Source organism: Hyperolius riggenbachi, chromosome 8, assembly GCF_040937935.1.
Source record: "Hyperolius riggenbachi isolate aHypRig1 chromosome 8, aHypRig1.pri, whole genome shotgun sequence".
NCBI classification, from domain to species: Eukaryota; Metazoa; Chordata; class Amphibia; order Anura; family Hyperoliidae; genus Hyperolius; species Hyperolius riggenbachi.
In genome coordinates, this window is record NC_090653.1 from 198190940 (window position 1) to 198212042 (window position 21103).

The 21103-nt window shown below is 42.2% G+C and overlaps 1 protein-coding gene across 2 annotated transcripts in view; it reads right to left on the reverse strand.

The window, feature by feature from the left end:
* Positions 1-21103, reverse strand: part of GABRA3 (gamma-aminobutyric acid type A receptor subunit alpha3) — a 258307-nt gene that overhangs the window by 27670 nt on the left and 209534 nt on the right. For both annotated transcript variants that reach the window (XM_068249708.1, XM_068249709.1), the window contains exon 7: positions 19890-20033. In XM_068249708.1, coding sequence (XP_068105809.1) covers positions 19890-20033 — 144 coding nt within the window. The remainder of the gene's footprint in view (positions 1-19889; positions 20034-21103) is intronic.

The following is a 21103-nucleotide window of genomic DNA, read 5'->3' on the forward strand; positions in this document are numbered from 1 at the left end:
AACAATGGTTAGCGATGTGCGGAAATCACGGAAGTCATGACAGATCACTGAGTGACCAATTAGCCAGATACAGTGGGATGCAAAAGTTTGGGAAACCTTGTTAATTATCATGATTTTCCTGTATAAATCATTGGTTTTTATGCAAAAAAATGTCAGTTAAATATATCATACAAGAGACACGCACAGTGATATTTGAGAAGTGAAATGAAGTTTATTGGATTTACAGAAAGTTTGTAATGAATGTTTAAATAAAATTAGGCAGGTGCATACATTTGGGCACTTAATTTGTCATTTTATTGATTCCAAAACCTCTAGAACGAATTATTGGAACTCAAATTGGTTTGGTAAGCTCAGTGACCCCTGACCTACATACAGAGGTGAATCCAATTATTAGAAAAAGTATTTAAGGGGGTCAATTTTAAGTTGCCCTCCTCTTTTAATTTTGTCTGAAGAGTAGCAACATGGGGGTCTCAAAACAACTCTCAAATGACCTGAAGAAAAAGCTTGTTCACCATTATAGTTTAGGGGAAAGCTACAGAAAGCTGTCTCAGAGATTTCAGCCGTCTATTTCCACAGTTAGGAACATATTGGAAGTAATGGAAGACCACAGGCTCAGTTCAAGTTAAGGTTTGAAGTGGCAGACTAAGAAAAATCTCAGACAGACAGAAGCGACGAATGGTGAGAACATTCAGAGTCAACCCGCAGACCAGCACCAAAGACCTACAACATCATCTTGCTGCAGATGGAGTCACTGTGCATCGTTCAAGCATGCGCACACTTTACACAAGGAGATGCTGTATTTGAGAGTAATGCAGAGGAAGCCTTTTCTTCACCCACAGCACAGCAGCTTGAGGTATGCTAAAGCACATTTGGACAAGCAAGCTTCATTTTGGAATGGAGTTGAGGGACACATGGATTCCACTCAGTATCAGCAGATTCTGGAGACCAATGTCCAGGAATCAGTGACAAAGCTGAAGCTGCGCCGGGGCTGGATCTTTCAACAAGACAATGACCCTAAACACTGCTCAAAATCCACTAAGGCATTCATGCAGAGGAACAAGTACAACATTCTGGAGTGGCCATCTCAGTCCCCAGACCTGAATATTCTTGAAAATCTGTGGTGTGAGTTAAAGAGAGCTGTCCATGCTCAGAAGTTATCAAACATGAATGAACTAGAGATGTTTTGTAAAGAGGAATGGTCCAAAATACCTTCAACCAGAATCCAGACTCTCATTGGAACCTACAGGAAGCGTTTAGAGCAGTGGTCCTCAAACTAAGGCCCGCGGGCCGAATGTGGCCCCCCTGAGGCTTTTTTACCGGCCCCCCACACACAAAATGTATTACTTATAGATGCGGTCAGCTGCATCTTTAAATATTGGTGGTCCGCATATAGAATAGCAGTGCTGGCACCACCAATGCACATGGAAGCCAGAAAGCCGTCATTTGCTGGTTTCCAATCAAATTCCACATCAGGTGACACTGCTGTCCAACTGAGGCTGTAATTTCTGCAAAAGGAGGATCTACTAAATATTGATTTCATTTCTTTTTTGTGGTGCCCAGATTTATGCACCTGCCTAATTTTGTTTAAACAATTATTGCACACTTTCTATAAATCCAATATACAAACATTTTACTTCTCAAATATCACTGTGTGTCTCCTATATGATATATCTATCTGACATTTTTTATCGTAACAACCGACGATTTATACAGGAAAATCATGACGATTAACAAGATTGCCCAAACTTTCGCATCCCACCATACATAAATGCAACTGCACGATATAAGCTCAACAGTCATGTGAGTTGATCCGCTGGTTAGATCAGGCAAACCACACAGTTATCAGTCGCTCGTCTAGTCGTTTGTCACACATGCATACACATGCCCAACTATTGTCCAACAGACCAAGTTTAGATGATAGTTGGGCGGAAAAGTTGCATAAGTGTATGAGCCTTGCAGAGCTATTGGAGCTATTGTTAACTTGCATATGCCTTTATCCGTAGCTTATAGCTTATCCTCTGACTATAATACACCCCGGGGAAAATTTAATGATATTAAAAAACGTAGGACAACACTGGAGAACAGAAGTGATCCAGCAAATCTGTGACCATCTTTAAAGTGGACTTGAACCCAGAACTTCCTCCCTGCTCCCAAAGATATGCAACAGCATAATAACCTTTAACACATTTCTTTGTTATAGTTGGTACAAATCCTGCAATAAATCTGCATTGTTTCTACTTCCTGCTTTCATGGGAGCAGACTTATTGTTAACATCCTGTATTTACTAGTTACCTCTCTGCTGTGGCAGGCAGATGACACAGCTGGGGGCTCAAATTAAAACTTGTGCTTAGTCACAAATGAGGGGGAATTAGACAGGCAAAACTCTCTACACTGCGTTCCAAATTATTATGCAAATTGTATATAAGTGTCGTAAAGATTAATTATTTTGTTTTACAATTAAACTCATGGATGGTATTGTGTCTCAGGGCTCTTTTGGTCACTGAAATCAATCTTGGACATCTCTGATAACTAGTTTGCCAGGTGAGCCCGATTTAAAGAAAAACTACTAAAAAAGGGTGTTCCACATTAGTAAGCAGACTACCATTTTCAAGCAATACGAGAAAGTAAAATAATCTCTCTGCTGCCCGAAAAGTGTGAAATAGTTGAATGTCTTGGACAAGGTATGAAAACCTTTATATATCACGAAAACGTAAGCATGAAAATCATACTGTTATATTTGTGGCTGACTCAGAGCACACACAGGTTTGTGCAGATAAAAGCAAAACGAGGAATGGTTCTGTCAAACAAATATATCAGATTAAGAAAACAGCTACTAAAATGCCATTACAAAGCAGAAAACACATATTTGAAGTTGCTGATGCCTTTGGAGCCCCGTGAACATCCAAGTGCAGGATTCTCCAGAGGATTTCAGCGCATAAACCTTCTATTCAACCACCCCTAACCTAAGCTAACAAGTAGAAACAGCTGCAGTGGGCCCAGAACTACAAGAAGTCTAATTTCAAACAGTCTTGTTTACTGATAAGTGCCACACAACTCTTCATGGTCAAGATGGATGAAGTAGTGGATAGTTGGTTAACAGCCACCACTCCCCAACAAGGCTGCAATTTCTGTAAGGAGGTGGCGGAGTATTATTTGGGACTGTAATCATGGCAAGAGAGCTGTTGAGCCCTTTTAGACTGACCACTTTCTTCCATGGTACAAAAAGAAGAACCATATTATTTGTGATCAAATCATCTTCATGTTTGACAATGTACCATCTCATGCTGCAAGGATTGCCTTTGCATCATTGGCTGCTATTGGCATAAAAGGAGAGAAACTCATGGTGTGCCCCCCAGCCTCCCCTGACCTCAATCCTATTGAGAACCTTTGGAGCAACCTCAAGCAAAAGATCTATGAGAGTGGGAGGCAGTTTACATCCAAACAGCAGCTCTGGGGGGCTATTCTGACATCCTGCAAAGGAATTCAAGCAGAAACTCTCCAAAAACTGACAAGTTCAATGGATGCAAGCATTGTAAAGCTACTATCAAATAAGGGGTCCTATGTTTATACTGTATGTAACTTGACCTGTTAAGCTGTTTTTGTTTGAAATAGCTTTTTATTTCAATAAATATAACCTCCTAATGCTGCAAATTCAACAAATTTTCAGTTCTTTATGACCTATAAAATGTTTTGAAACTGCTGTGCGTAATAATTTGGAACAGTGCATTATTAGTTTTTTTTTTTATTTTAGAAAAACATACCTTTATCATTAGGAGGTTTGTTCAGAAACATTTGAATTATACTCTAGTGGTTGATGTCTCAAAATGTATGCTAACTGCAACTTGCATCAACTATTTAGGGAAATCAGAGAAAGATATAATTTGGAACGTGTTGTAGATACATACAGGGTGCATTTCTAAATGTTTTTCTTCTGTGCTGTGCAAGAGTTCAGGTCCACTTTAACTTGATCATTTCAGAGCTTAGAAGAGTAGATGTAAGATTAGTAAATTAGCTGTCACATGATGATTGTCGGCATACACTTAAGATTGGAATATCCTGGATTTATTTAAAATAACAAAGGAAAAAAAAACCTCTAGATGTATACACAATCTCTTCTTTAATAATCTATCAGCAACCAGACTATGCTCTACCACCTACATACAGTATGAGTTGCAAACTTTTCCCACCGCATAGCAGAAAATAAAACAAATAAATCCACTCCAGATATTGTAGATTACTTCTGTTCTCCAGTGTTCTCCAACCTTTGTAAACCAACCCCAAGTCTGTGTCACTGACTCAGAACAAGATCTGAAAATCACGAGACATAAAAATCTAGGCTTTTCCAAGAGGATACATAGAGGCATGTTACATAGATTAAACTGGGGAAAGGTGCTAGAGTGCTATGGTCAAATTTCAAAGAGCTCAATTCAATAACACTTTGTACATGCACACTTGCATAACAGGCACAAAAATGTAGCACATTCAAAATTCTGCATCTGTCTCTAAATCTTAATAAAAGACAGTGGTAATACTTTACAAAACCATGCAGGATGCTATGGTTTATATGTTATTCTGTGGCCTAACACTGAATCTGTAACATAAAATTGCAAGCGAACCTAATATGTAAAAACCTGGGATCGTTTCCACTAGTGCGGTGCGAATCGCTGGGATTCCACCGCTGACGAAATCGAATGCGGATGCGATTCCGCATGCGTTTTTGCCACAATTTCGCATGCGATTTCGCATAGGCAGGGTATATGCGAATTTAACCATGTCACTGCCTGGTTCAATTTACATTAGTTTTCATGCGAATTCGCACGCGAAATCGCAGCAAAAAACGCATGTGCATTTTCCCTATCAAATACATAGCCTGCGAATCGCCTGCATTTCTCACGCAGGCGAATTCTGCAGGCTCTACCGTGCAGAAAAATCCTGCACAGAAAATCGCTGGAAAAAACTGACAAGTGGAAACAGGGCCATCCACTTGTATTGGCTGTGCGAATCTGCATGCGGGCAACGCATGCGGATTCGCTCTAGTGGAAACGGGCCCTAAATCTAACATTAAACACTAAACTTAACCCAGGGAGTCAAAATAATGTATCTTAACCAACATATAAGGGAGAAGCCGTGTTTCTCTCATACCATTTATACATTTGTCCATAAACATATGTTGATAATTACTAATGTAACCATGCCCCAATAGAGAAAGTAGAATGCATAAGATTAAAACCTGGGCAATATGGATAATAAATAGAGTACACTGGAGAAAGGTGCTAAAGGGTAGAGCCAAATTCCTTTAAAACATTCATACATACACAGAGACTTATTGCATAACAACCACAACGATGCAGTCTGTATAAAATTAAGTATCTGTCCCTAAAACTAAATGAAATACAGAAATATTAGTTTACAAATTAAACATTATTCTCTAACTAGTGACAAATTAATGGGTGGGGTGGGGCTGGGGAGGCCCCAGCTGTTGTGGTACACATTGGTACCATTTACAAAAATAGTAAAAGATGGTAGATCCTAAAATGTTTTTAGGGAACTAGGATATAAACTCAAGAGAAGGGCCTCCAAGGTGGCGTTTTCTATAATACTTCCAGGGTCATGTGCTTCACTTGAAAGGCAGCAGGAGCTTAGGGAGTTAAATATGTGGGTAAGATGTTGGTGTAGGAAGGAAGGGTTTGAGTTCTTGGAGAACTGGGCAGACTTTTCAGTTAGCACCTGAGGAGGGGGGGGAGGGGAACGGGACATTTAGAGAGCATATGGGAACTAAGCGGAGTAGTTAGACAACGGAAACTGAGAGGGGTATGGGAGCTCAAAGAGTAAGGAAGTGACTATACCACTCTGAGCAGATGGTTGAACCTTGTACTACTCCAGCAAGTGCTATCTAGGATTTTCCCAGGACCATTTCTAGATACAGTTAAAATTAAACTGGGGGCCCACTCAACCCTGCCCAGGGTCCCTAAGGCTGCTTCCAAGCCCCTTCCATGACTCCCCTCAACCTCACTGTGGTCCCTGGGACCCCAGCGGGGTTTTCAGCAGTCGAGCAACTCACCTGTCCTGGGGGATAGCACTCCTCCATTACTCCATGGCTCTGTGCATTCCCATCTTCATCCTTCTCTATTAGTCCGTGGCTCTGTGCATTCCTATCTTCATCCTCACAGGGTTGCCTCTCCTCCATGGCCCAGTGCATGTTATTGCTTTGTTGAGAATGCACAGAGCCTAAAGCCCCATCTACACGATAGGATTCTTTGTACGATTCGATTACGATTCTATTTACGATCCGATTAAATCCGACATGTCCGATCGGGATTCGATTCGATTTAATTTGATTTGCTATTGCAAAACAATGGCAAATCGAATTGAATCGAATCCTGATCGGACATGTCGGATTTAATCGGATCGTAAATAGAATCATAATCGAATCGTACAAAGAATCGGATCGTGTAGATGGGGCTAAAGACTTATGAAGGAGGGCACCTAGCCATGACAGGTAAGTTGGTACACTGCCGAAAACTTGGCTAGGGTCCTGGGGACCACAATACAGCTGTTGACGGGAGACCTGGAGGGCTCGGCAGCTGGCTTGAGGCACTGGGACAATTCCCCAATTTGACCCTATGGAAATGCCAACCCTGACCTTTCCCCTGCATGCAATTAAATCATCTGGGAAACAAAGATGGCCACCACGGGGCCTTTGACAAATATCAGATAGTAAGGCTGCTCTATTAAAGCATTACTGTTAGTTAATTATAATAATGGATTTGATTCTGCTTTAAGCAGTGATGTAGTGATGTAACAAGACATTTCAATGCCCAGTGGGAAGTAGTTGTATAGAACAAGTTGTTCTCCACCACACTTGGAAATGCTCAATTACACCAATACAACACTGCTTCAATCAATTCAGATAAGAGCAAATGGGAAGGCTGCGCTGCCTCCTATTCAGGTGGAGTTAAAGTGAACCTCCGGACTAAAAATCTACTCAGCAGCAGTGAACAGGCTTGGTGTTTCTTTAACAGTTTCACAACATCTGAACTTTGTTTTTCTTACCAAAGCATCATTTTTAGCTGCATTTTTATCTAAGCTCCACCCATCAAAGAAAACTGCCTGGGCTTTTTCCCCTGATGCTGTGCAAAGCATGATGGGATTTCCTATGTTGTTATTCACGTTGCCTAACAACTGGGAGGGGTGATCAGCACACAGGACAGTTGGAACTGTGTCTCATGCTCCCTGTCATCTCCTTTCAACCAAAAAGATGGCTGCCCTCATGAAATCAAACATTTGCCTGTTCTTTTAAAAGATGGTGGGTAAGAGATTATATAACCTATCTATTTTAATTAACATAACTAATGAAAATTAATGACAGTATGTTTGTTCAGGCTGAAGTTCCTCTTTAAGCACAGCTGGTATCTAGAGCTTTTGCATGCAGTAATGTCCTGTTTTGATTTTTTGATTGTACTGAAGTCATTGGAAATGCAATGTAAATGTGAGGTAAATAATTTAAAGTAGGGAAGCTGTATATAATGCATTTCAAATATATTTTAGTTATAACTAAACATGTCAAAAGGCTTCATAGAAGCAGTATTGTTTTACTACTTAGAAGCGCCTGAATACTTTGGCGTTGCTTTTATTTGAACTTGATTACTTAAACTTTCGGTGCTTGTGGACAGCCTACCAAAGAGGCATATCTCACACTTGTCTTAAAGTGCTTCTCTCTCAAAAACTCTGCAAAAATAAAAGAGCATCCTCCTGGCTGACATAAACATTATTGGCAAGTGGTTCCAGTTATGTAAACCTGGGGGCAAGACTGTACTTTTTAAAATACAGATGAAAGTCACATTTAAAAGGTAAATCATGCTTGTACCCAGAGTTACGCTTAAGGCTACAAGTACATGAAATATAACAGCTTATAACTTAGCTACTGTAGTATTTAATTGGAACATACTGAATAGTATAAGGAAAAGTGCCCTGTGCTAAATGTTTCACCTACTAAATAACTTGAACAGAAAGGTGACAAGATAAGACTTTAGAATGGAAAAATTGTATTTTGGTACTATGCTATGAAGAACTGGTTGACAATACTAAAGAAATAAAACAAATTAATATTTCCCATCTAGGGCAAGCAAAATGGCTCATTTTAAAGTGGATAGATTCTCAATGAAGCACACTTAAACATCACACTACTACAGATTAAATTACTGACCCACGTTGTACTTTTAACCTCCTTAGCGGAAATCCACAGCTCAGAGTGGTAATCCCGTGCCTGAATGAATTGCATGCAGGAGCTGCTGCAGATCTCTCTTAGGGTCTTTAAAGGCTTGTGAAAAAATTGCACGGCTTTTAGAACCTATATCCAGAAATAATTATAATTCCAGGGAGTTTAACTACTTAGGGACCAAGCTGATTGAAATCTATGCCTTGTTTTGGTGATTAACTGGCTGGCAGGGCGTAGATTTCAATCAGCCGCCGCTGCGCGCATCCACGCATCCGTGTTTCTGTTGCTCCCGCCGATCTTCCCGCTGAATTACGACATCTCTCGCCGCAGCTCACTTGCTCTGCCTGTCTCTATGATGGCAGAGCCCTGTGAGTGGGTCAGGAGCCGATTTCATTGGCTCCTGGCCCTATCTTTCAATGTAAGCAACTCCCATTGGCTTACATTGAAAGACAGGGTCAGGAGCCAATGAAAGCGGCTCCTGACCGCCTCACAGGAACTCTGCCGTCATAGAGATGGTGGCCCAGGATCCCGACGTGCGGCGGTGATGGCGATTGCTGGCAGGTATGTCCGGCGATCCCGCTGTTTCTGTACAAGCGGTCTCTGGTCCTTAAGGGGGCAGAGACCGCTGGTACTTAAAGAGACTCTGAAGTCTCGAAAAAAACATGTTTTTAATTAAAAAATGTGTTTAACATCTTTGCTCTACCTAAACCGCCGCATCCCCGACACTGTACACTAACTAAATCCCCCCAAACTCCAATCCGGGCAGCGCTTCTGTGAGAGGCAGAGCTATGAGCCGCAGCTCTGCCTCTCAGCGCGTCTGTCAGCCCGGATCGCCGCCTCTCCCCTGCCTCTCTCAGTCTTCCTTTACTGAGAGGGGCGGGGGAGAGGTGGAGATCCGCCACTGATAGAAGGGCATGGAGGCAAAGCTGTGGCTCATAGCTCTGCCTCCAACAGCAGCAAAATCCACGACCAAGAGAGAAGTGATTAATGTGTTCTGGCTTACTGCAGCACTTTATACTATCACTGTCTCTGTAATAAATCAATGTATCTTTCCCCTGTCAGACTTGTCGGCCTGTGTCTGGAAGGCTGCCAAGTTCTTCAGTGTTGTGGTTCTGATATGAACTCCCCCTTCCAGGCCCCTCTCTGCACACTGCCTGTGTGTTATATTAGATTAGAGCAGCTTCTCTCTTCTCTCTTATCTTTTACAAGCTGGATAAATCGTCCTCTGAGCTGGCTGGGCTTTCACATACTGAGGAATTACAAACAAGGGCAAAGCTGTTTGCAGGAAGAAAAGAGCAGCCTGAAACTTCAGTGCATGGGGGAAAGAAACACACAAATGTTCTCTTGAGATTCAAAAGTAATGCTGTATACAGCCTGCTTGTGTATGGATGTATTTTCTATGGCTCAACACACACCATACAATCTTGGTTGTACAGATTTACCAAATCTATGTAGTATAAGGGCCAACAGATTGAAAATACCTTGGATGATTGATTGGATAAGCTCTTATACTACATGAAAGTGGGAAGATTGAACAACCTAGATTGTATGGTGTGTTGAGCCTAAGTGTGGACATACTGTACATCAACCTACTTCCTGTTTTGGTGGCCATTTTGTTTGTTTACAAACACACTTTTTAAAACTGTTTTTAACCACTTTTAATGCGGCGAGGAGCGGCGAAATTGTGACAGAGGGTAATAGGAGATGTCCCCTAACGCACTGGTATGTTTACTTTTGAGCGATTTTAACAATACAGATTCTCTTTAAATAATCTACACCCATGTTTCTGCTGTGATTTTGAGCCCCAGAAGGGATGACATTTCTGTTTAAAGTATTCTGGGACCTGAACTATAAAAATTCGCCAGAATTCTATAGCATTATTTAAACATTTTCCAACTTCTCCAACTGTTTTAGGTGGTGTGGTGCGTAGGGACACTATCCCATATTTTTGGGGATTTCCCTGTGGTCGATCAATTTTGGGAAGCCTGGTGACAGTTTATTTCTTTGGTTTATAAAGTTCATATTTACCGTTCAGGGGTTGTTCTATGTATATAATCCTTCTGTCCCTCAAGTTTAAAAAAAAATGTATAATAATATACTCCTGGCAGCCCATTGGTCCATTGCCCTGCAATGGAAGTCCCCCAGCCTGGATACACAAGTGGTAATAGATAGACTTGACCTTATTAACCTTTCTGATAATAGTTATTATTTTAGTATTGAGAAGAACCTTTATAAATATAACCAGATTTGTGAAGAGTAGATTGATTGTAAAGGGTTTTAACGTTTTTCTTTAATTAACCTTTCTCATTGGCTATTTGGTATGTTTTGTTCATGCTCTATATTCTAGGTGTCTGATTTATGTCACTCTTATACGTTCCTGTGCATGCTGCTGTTGACATACAGAAGTTGTCATTATTTTGTTATGCTCAATATACTCTTTTTGAAAAATAAAAATGTGTTCATGTATTAATCAGTAGAGATGGCCCGAACCTCCGATTTCGCGAACTTCCGCAAAAGTTCGGTTCGCACGAACTTTCGCAAACCGCAATAGACTTCAATGGGGAGGTGAACTTGGAAAACTTGAAAAAATTATGCTGGCCACAAAAGTGATGGAAAAGATGTTTCAAGGGGTCTAACACCTGGAGGGGGGCATGGATGAGTGGGATAGACGCCTAAAGTCCCGCGGAAAAATTTGCATTTGACGCAAAGCACGGTTTTAAGGGCAGAAATCACATTCAATGCTAAATTGCAGGCCTAAACTACTGCATATGTATACAGCAATCAGGGAGTGTAATTCTCCCTCCCTTTCTCTCTTACTCTCTCTCTCTCTCTCTCTCTCTCTCTCTCTCTCTCTCTCTCTCTCTGATTTTGTCTTCCAGGGATTTGTAGGCTGTCAAAAGCAAGCTCACATACATTGGCCAGGAATCTAACCCAGGTCAACTGCCTGGAAGGCAGCTATGCTCACCACTATACCACCATTGGCCGGGAATCAAACCCAGGTCAACTAACATTACAGGCTGAAGCCAGCCATTTCACTCATCTCTTCAAGATGCAGTTGGCTGATGGTGTAATGGTAAAGGGCTCTGCCTCTGACACAGGAGACCAGGGTTCGAATCTCGGCTCTGCCTGTTCAGTAAGCCAGCACTAATTCAGTAGGAGACCTTTGGCAAGTCTCCCTTACACTGCTACTGCCAATAGAGCGCGCCCTAGTGGCTGCTGCTCTGCTCTGGCGCTTTGAGTCCGCAAGGAGAAAAGCGCAGTATAAATGTTATTTGTCTTATTTGTCTTCAACTACAAGAAAGGCCCAGGGGTAGTCTTAGCTACTTTCCCTATGAGAGTCTACAGCAGCTTTCCCTTCACTAATTACTACAGGGACACGAACGACTATAATGGCCGGCGCTGCCTGCCTTATATAAGGGGTGGGGTGGCTCCAGGAGATAGTGTAGCCTGATTGGCTACAACGGGCCCACTGACTGTGATGTAGAGGGTCAAAGTTGACCCTAATGGTGCAATATGAGGGCGAACCGAACTCCCGGGAAAGTTCGTGTTCGCATGCGAAACTGAACCACCCAAAGTTCGCCTGGAACCGTTCGCCGGCGAACCGTTCGGGCCATCTCTATTAATCAGTTCCCCACATACCAAATATATACAGAATCAGAAAAAAAGTGTTATAGGTACTTGGGACTTTTAAGGGAAGTGTAAATTATGATATCACCTTAAGTTGTTAAATGCTAATGAAAAACATTCTTTTTTAACATAAAATCAATAATTTTTTTCACAATACTTGGATTATGACACATACATAATAAAATCAATATTTATACATAAACACGCTTATCAAAAGTTTCCCTCCAAGTATATGGAACAAAGGATACAATACACCTTTCAAAGTATCATCTTTTTCGGACTATAAGATACGCTTTTTCTCTCCCAAAAGCGGGGAAAATAGAGGGGAGAAAAAGTCACTGCATCTTTTAGCCTGAATACAAGGAGTCGCCAACTTATGAACGTCTGCTGATATGAACCACCAGCCTGCTGTGATGATGGGGACTCCCTGTGAGGAGTCCTCCTTTGCTGTGTGTAAAGTTAATAGCAGTGGAAGCCAATTGCATTTCTCACCTGATCTGAGGGCGCCTGCGGTGATCAGTGGTTTCTCCTCTCCCTCACGATTGGTATCATTACACACAACCAGCATTAGAGAAACAATGAGGGAGAGGTGAGGTCTCTGAATGCCGCGGGCGCCCTCAGATCAGGTGAGAGACATGATTGGCTTCCGCTGCTTCTTACTCTGCACGGGGACAAAAACAAGTACACGGGGACAAAAAGGAGGACACAAGGGAAAAAAATGAGGAAACGGAGACAAACAAGAACACAGGGACAAAAATAAGAACAAACAAAAGAGCAGGAGGGCACAAATGAAGACACGGGTACAAACGAGGACACTGGGACAAAAAGGAGGACATGGAGACAAACAAGGACATGGGGGACAAACTATGACATGGGGACAAAAAAGGAGAACATGGGGACAAAAAGGGGGACAATAAGGAGGACAAAGGAGACAAAAAGGAGGTCATGGGAGACAGACGAGTACACCAGGGACAAAAAGGGGCATGGAGGAGGACACGGGAGACAAACGAGTACACAGAGAGACAAAAAGGGCACAGAAGAAGACACGGAGGGGACAATAGAGGGCACAGAAGGACAAAGGGTCACAGAGGAGGATACAAGGGGGACAGAGGAGGACACAAAGGGGACAGAGGCAGACACATGGGAGACACAGGAGGAAACAAGGAGACAGAGGAGGACATGGGGAAGCAAGAGGAACAAGGGGGGGGGGGGACAAGAGGTACAGGAGGGACACAATAATTGGGGGGGGGGGCATCCACAAGACACCCATGCACCATGAACGCACCAGGTTTGCTACATTTTTTCCCTTGTTTTTGTCCTCTAAACCTAGTTGCGTCTTATGGTCAGAAGCATCTTATATGGAAAACTCATGAATAAAGGGCCAAACACTTGACACATTTCATGAATAAACTTCTTTCTGAGAGGTGTTCAACCCTTTTGGTAACTTCAACAATATTTAGCCTGAAGAACCCATGACATGTGCCACTGCTACAACATACCTCAAAATATATTTGTTAGCAATGGTTAAAAAAATATATCACATATGCCTTATTTTATTACTAGCTGGCCATGTGGCAGAATGTTAATCTCAGAGTCCTTAAGCACTTTTTTTTCCAGTTAAATCGCAAAGGCCTGAGCATGTCTGAACAGCAAGCAATTACCACAAGTGCCACCATTTTGAAAGGTAAAGATCTAGAGCTATTTTAGTATGGGTATGTTGCATCTTCCAAGTTCTTCTGGTTTTCCTGAAAATTTTGCAGATATTATAGTTATTTTTAAAATTAAATGTTTCAAGAGTTGGTTGCTATTTGGTTGTCAACATATTTACAGCAGATTAGAAAAGAGACAACTCAGAGGCATAACTACATTCAAGAGCAATATACTGGCTAAGCAAATTAGCTTTATTTCCCTTGTTCTGTGCAAACAACATAAGGACCTGGTATGTGTATAAAGGAAAACAAGTAGTAGCAGTAGGGTATTGTACCGTGTTAGCCATCAGTAAAAGCAAGAAGTTTTAAATCAGGATGATACCATTTATTGATCATGCACACATGATCAGATATACCAGATTGGTGGACCCACAGGAAAATGTACCTTGTACTCTGTACTCCTGTTGTGAACCTGGTATCGTTACCCTGTCAGTGGAGTAAACGTGTCTGCAGGTTCCACATATTTTTTGTCGGCAGGGTGATGTTCCGTTTTGTTGAGGCTTATTCGAAGAGCTCCTGACAATCATCTGTTTTAGATTGTGTGGTTGCCGATATGACAAGAGTGGAGGTTTAGGGAATATCGTTCTCAGTCTGTGATCCTTGTGTAAAATGGGATGAAGTTCTTTAGCAATCCTCCTTAAGATTTCCAGGTGTGGGTTGTAGGTGACAACCAAAGGGACACGTTCCTGTTTCTGGTTTTGCTTATATTTCAGGAGTTCAGTCCTGGGGATGTTGCTGGCTTTCCTGATTTGGGCCTCAGCCATAGGAGGACTGTAACCTTGTTTAATGAAAGTGTTCTTAAGGTGATCCAGGTGCTTGTCTCTGTCCATCCTGTCAGAACAAATCCGGTTGTACCTTATAGCTTGGCTGTAAATTATAGAGTTCTTAATGTGCTTGGGATGAAAACTGTCATATCTTAGGTATGTGGGACGGTCTGTAGGTTTGCGATACACAGAGGTTTGTATGTTGTTACCCCTGATGTATATGGTGGTGTCCAGAAAGTTAATCTCTGTGTGAGAGTAGGTAAGTTTCAATTTGATTGTAGGATGGAAGGCATTGAAGTTCCTGTGGAACTGGAGAAGATCATCCTCACTTGCGGACCAGATTATTAAAATATCATCAATGAAGCGGAAGTAGGCCAAGGGTTTTATGCCACATGCATTGAGGTATTCCTCTTCGATTTTGGCCATGAATAGATTTGCATACTGTGGAGCGAATCGCGAACCTATTGCCACGCCCATTTGCTGTAAATAGAGGTCCTGTCCAAAAGTGAAATAATTATGAGTGAGAATGAATTTGATCAGTCCAGTAATAGGCTTTACAGGTATGCCCTGACCCTGAAGATATTCACGGCAGACCGCAATACCATCATCATGGGGAATGTTCGTGTACAGGGACTCCACGTCCATCGTGGCCAGTATGGTTCCCTCAGGTACTGGGCCGATGGCTGTCAGTTTGTTCAGGAGGTGGGTGGTATCCTGTAGGTAGCTGGGTCTTTTACAGACAAGAGGTTTCAAGATGTTTTCCAGCCACCCTGAGATGTTCTCTGTAAGAGTTCCGCTCCCTGAGATTATGGGCCTGCTTGGGTTTCCCTCTTTGTGGATCTTGGGAAGCATGTAAAAGCAGGCTGTTCTAGGCTCTTCAGGGACAAGGGTCCTTACATGTTGTCTGATGTTTGCAGGCAATCTGTTAACCATCCTATTAAGTGCCATCCTGTAGCCTTTTGTGGGGTCCCCCTGTAATTTGGCATAGTGAGCGGTGTTGGATAATTGTCTTTGTGCCTCCTGGATGTAGTCACTGGTGTTCATTATGACTATGGCACCACCTTTATCCGCTGGTTTAATAATAATGTCCTTATTCTCCTTAAGGGATCTGATGGCCTGTTGCTCCTGTGGTGTTACGTTCTGGGCCAGTGTCTTTCTTTTACTCAGGATCCTGTCAGAGATTCTGCATCTGAATTTGTTGATGTATTTATCCAGGGCCGGGTTTTTTCCTTCTTTGGGGGTCCATCTTTTTTTCTTTTTTTTTCCTTTTAGATATGGTGCGTTTTGGTCCATTATCCATTGTATCACAGGCTTCCTTGTCATGGTAGTGTTCCTTGAGTCGCAGCTTTCTGAAAAATACCTCCATATCTCCACAGAGTGCAATCCTGTCTATGGGTCTCGCAGGGCAGAATGACAGGCCTTTGGAGAGTACTGACATTTCAGCTTCAGTAGCCTGATAAGAGGAAAGATTCATTACACCTGTGGGTTGCTCTTTTTCTGCTGCTTGTGCATCCAGGCGTCCACTCTTAATTCTAAGTCTCTGAAGTTTTTTCTTTTTGTTGTTAATTAAGAATCTCTGTAGTTTCCCATATAAGGTCTGTAGTTTATCCCATGTATATCCAGTGGGGTCATCATTCAGAGACAGTTTCAGGCTCTGTATCTCATCCTTTGTAATCCTCTTACGGTTATAGCAGACTCTTAAAAGGTTATTCCGTATTCTCTCCGAGCTCCTCCTGCAGATTTCTTCTGCAAACCTGCTATTGTATGTATGCAGGGTGGGATTCTGTATCCTTAGTCCTTGAGGTATAAGTTTTTCCTTTTTTCATGTAGTCAAAAAAAAGATGTCGCTGTCCAGTTGTGCAAGTTTCTTCAGGTCTTTCTTTAGTTCCAGGAAAGTGCGGTACATTGCGGTATCTTCAAGCATAGTAGTAGCAGTAGGGTATTGTACTGTGTTAGCCATCAGTAAAAACAAGAAGGAAAACAAAAGTTTGCTTTCTTAAAACAGAAAGAATTTGCGATAATTCAGGTAGTAGCAGTAGGGTATTGTACCGTGTTAGCCATCAGTAAAAACAAGAAGGAAAACAAAAGTTTGCTTTCTTAAAACAGAAAGAATTTGCGATAATTCAGGTTGGAGTGAGCTTGAGATGTCTCCCAGGCATCACTGCTGAATATATGCAAATTAACCCTTGTACTCTTAGAAGCTAAACACACCTCCAGAACCGCTGGAATGCAATGATGTGTCAGCTTGTTAATTTGTACAGAGCCATAATAATCCAACATGCATACAGACTGTTTCGGATTGTTTGATCCTCATCAGTGCATGGCATGGATTAATTTGGCTCTATGCAGTAGGGCTTGTAACACCGAGAGGTACAGACTAACCAGCAAGCTCATGGTGACCCAGAACTCATTGGAGTGTGTAAGGGACTACAATGGTTAATTTGCATATATTCAGCAGTGATGCCTGGGAGACATCTCAAGCTCACTCCAACCTGAATTATCGCAAATTCTTTCTGTTTTAAGAAAGCAAACATGTATAAAGGAAAGGTGAGTTTACCATGTTTAGAAAGGACTTCTCTACAGTAGGGCTGGATTTACATTTTGCTGGAGCACTGCTGTGTGCATTTTGGATGTGTTGCAATCTGTTGGTTTACATTTTGATTCCCCCATTGCTGTTTGCTGAAATATGCATTGCAGTTAATTTTCTGTCCATTTTTATGGACTAAAGATAACAGCATCCCGTATTGGGTGCAGCTACTTCCTTTTTTTTGTGGGTGCAGTTTCTTTGCAGATTGTAGAAGGTTGACAATTACAGTAGTGTGCTGTTGGGTGTGATCTAGTGTGTTTTGTAAGAAACGTCCACTTAAGGCACATACACACGTCCTGATTTTTCACCCAACTTGTTGTCCAACCTGTCATTTAAATGACAAGTTGGATGTGTGTACGCGCAGTCGAGCGACTGTTAAGTTTGTACTTCAAGTCGTTGAAACGACCAGTTTAAACGACATGTGTACGCACCTTTACACAAGATATTAAATTTTTCTATTTTAGTCTTCTATGTTGATGTCTGCTTGCTAAAGAAAATGCATAGATTTGCCTGTTAAAATGAATACCAGTGAATCACACATTAACTGCTTGCCGACCGCGTCACGCCGATGGGCGTGGCCGCGGCGGCAGCCCCAGGAACGCCTAATGCCGATCGGTGTAAAGTCCTGGGGCGGCAGTTTGCAGGAGATCGCGCGCAGGCTGCTCGCGCATCTCCTGTTGGTAGGCGGAGCAGAGCTCCGCCTTCGGTCTCCGAGCGCCGATTGCCGCTCGGGAGACTTAGACGGCGAATCCGTCGCCGTCTTTCTCCTAAGTACAGCGCTGCGATCTGCAGCAGCGCTGTACTGGGGACAGCCGTGTGACACGGCTGTCCCCTCCTGACTGTCGGCGGTGATCGACTGTCATAGGATGAAGCCTATGACAGCTGATCACAGGGATTGATTGGCTGGCGGGGGGAGGGAGGGAGGGAGGGAGGGAGGGTATTGTAAAAAAAAAAAAAAAAATAAGTAAATTTAATAAAAATAATTAGTATAAATATTTTCAAAAAACAAACAAACACTGGGGGCGATCAGACCCCACCAACAGAGAGCTCTGTTGGTGGGGGGAAAAGGGGGGGGGATCACTAGTGTGCTCTGTTGTGCAGCCCTGCAGCTTGGCCTTAAAGCTGCAGTGGCCAATTACACAAAAAATAGCGTGGTCTTTAGGCGGGGTTAGCACTGTGGTCCTCAAGAGGTTCATGTGATGTAATAAATCACTTTTATTTTTTACTTATTAAAAAACTTAAATGAAGATATTGTTCTTCTATACATAATTACACACACACACATATTAAGTTAGATTGGGTTGGATGTGCTGCCACAGTGGTGTGCACTGTGGGACCAGTGTGTTATTATTGCATTTTTTTTAGAATAATAAGTTTGTCTGAATTTGTATAGAAATGCGTAAAAATAAGTGTGTTTTATTGCACTGTTGTGAGTTTTGCTTGTTTACTTTTCAACATATAGTTTGTTAAGCATTCAAACAAAATTAAAAGGACACCTGAATCAAGAGGTACTGTGTATGGGGGCTGCCATATTATTTCCTTTTAAAGAGAATCTGTACTCTAACATTCTTACAATTACAATAAAAAGCATACCATTCTATTTATTATGTTCTCCTGGGCCCCTCTTTGCTGTTTCTGCCACATCCTGCTGCAATCCTGGCTTGTAATTGCCAGTTTTAGGCAGTGTTTACAAACAAAAAACATGGCTGCTAACCAGCATGTGATAGGCTGAGAAAAGCTCAGTCTGTGACTCATACAGAGCCCGGAGGGACCGTGGAGAGAGTGTGTATAACTTCTACCTATCACAGCAGAGCAGCACATTCCTGCCTGAGCCGACAAAGCTGACAAAGGAAAGAAGATTAGATTATATAACAGAGATAATACAGTCACTGTGCAACTAGGAAAGGCTGCAGTAAGACAGACCACATTAGAACAGGTATAGGAACTTATATGATAGAAGAAATAAGGCTGAAAATTTTGTTACAGAGCCTCTTTAAGAAATACCAGTTGCATGGCTATCCTGCTGATCCTCTGCCTCTACTACTTTTAGCCATAGACCCTGAACAAGCATGCAGCAGATCATGTGTTTCTGACATTATTGTCAGATCTGACAATATTTGCAGCAGCATGCTTGTTTCTGGTGTGATTCAGCCACTACTGCAGCCAAATAGATCAGCAGGGCTGCCAGACAACTGGTATTGTTTAAAAGGAAATAAATATGGCAGCCTCCATATACTTCTTGCTTCAGGTTCCCTTTAAATAAAATAAGCAGCAAATTGTCAAGTATTTTTCTCTTATCAATAAAGATAAAGAGCCATGGAGAGTTGCAGGTAATTAGAGGGCACCCGGTTACCTACTCCAGTCATGTGTGTATACTATGTGTATAGTAGTAGGTGATACCTACTAAATTACTAATATGTTTTAGGCCTGGAACCCTCTACAAAACGCTATTGCTAATCGCAATTGCTAGCGTTTCGTAAGCTATTTCATGAGCGATTTTGGTATCGTTTTTAAAAAGTGTAAGCATTCTGCCAGCGATTGTGTAGCGATTAGCAATTAGCATTTTTATTCCTGATTGGTCCTTTCAATTAATTTTAATTTTTTTTTTTACAGTGTGCAGTCATTTCAAAACGCTAGCAAAATCACTCTGTGCAGGTTTTGATGAGCGATTACGCCAGCATTTATGTACTTTACATTGCAGAAACGCTAACGTGAAACGCGAAAAATGCTGCATGTCCTGTGTTTTGCGTTTTGGTAATCGCAATCGCTCTAGTGGAATTTGGCCCATCCATTAACATTAGCTGAATGTTTAGGGAAATCGATAGCGGTTTGAATCGCACTCTCTAATAGCTCAGAAAATCGCTCTGGTGGGTTCCAGCCCTAAGGGTTGTAAGTGCCCTGAGAAAATTCACGCAAACATAAACAGAACATACATGCTCCATGCAGATAGTATATATACTTAAAAAAATTAAATAAACATTTACCTGTACTTGACCGTATTGTTTCCGTTCCTTCCACATGGCCAAGTAAATCATACTGATTGAGTCTAGAGCCATCTGGGGCTACGGCGACTGAATTACCTGACTCATTTGTCCATGCATAAATTACTTCTGTACTGGGGTAGGCATCTATAAAGGAAGAACATATTACCCTTTCAATATGAACCCACTAGCAAACTTCTATGAAACAAACTAAACTAAAATATAAACACAAATCTTTAATGAAAAGATATAAAATGTAATTCATAAGGATGACCAATGAGATGCAAATAATTCTGGCTCGTATGCAGTTTTAATGCAAATTGTGTGCAGTCTGAAACTGGGCTTATCAAAACTGTATGAAGTATACAGTAATAGCATTTCACTAAAACAACAAATCCTTTTATTTTTCTGTTCCATATGTCCAGGCAGTTTGTAGGCTGCATAGCTCTCAGGGCGAGGGTGTAAAAATCAGGATCTGTCTTGCTCTTTAGTCCCTTGGTCTCTGGTGGCAAAAGGTCACATGATGACTGATGCCCTGCAGCCATGGAAACCAGGACACCCAGCGGTGCCCCTAGCCATAGGCAGTACAGGCGCTTAGAGGTCTGTCCAATCAAAAGCTGTGGCTGCCCGCAGCTACTACTATATAATTCATTTCTGACTTGTCCTCCTGTCAGCAGCGGCAGCCAGCTTCCTGTTGATGGTACACGTGTATGCAGCATGCTACCACACTCACGTCTCCCCTCCGCCCCCTAGAGCCAGCAATAGACAGGGGAGAAAGCTCTGCTCCATTCCTCACTTCCTCCAAGCTGCCACAGGCGCAGTGTTTAGCCGCGCTCCCTAACCCCGCCCACCGCCAGTCAAGACTGGAGTTAGATGCCAACCTGGATGCTGCAGCTGACCCAATGACTTTTGAAGCTGGCCAGTCTATGTCCCTCTGCATCCCCCCTAATGGACAGCAGAGCAGCCTGTGCTCACAGGAGAGAAGAGAGAGTGAGGTAGATACCAGTCAGTGGGACAGGATGGAGTGTGAGGAGCACATCAGCGTTATCTGACAGGATGGCTTGGCTGTCACATGAGTAGAGAGAGGGACAGGACTGTTGTGTGTGAGACAGCCCCCCTCCCCCTTTATATAAACTGACTTGCATTTGTAATAGTGGCTGAAAAGGTCTGACTGCCCTGTGTGATTGTTCTGTTGGTTGTTTTTCCGATATGTCCCA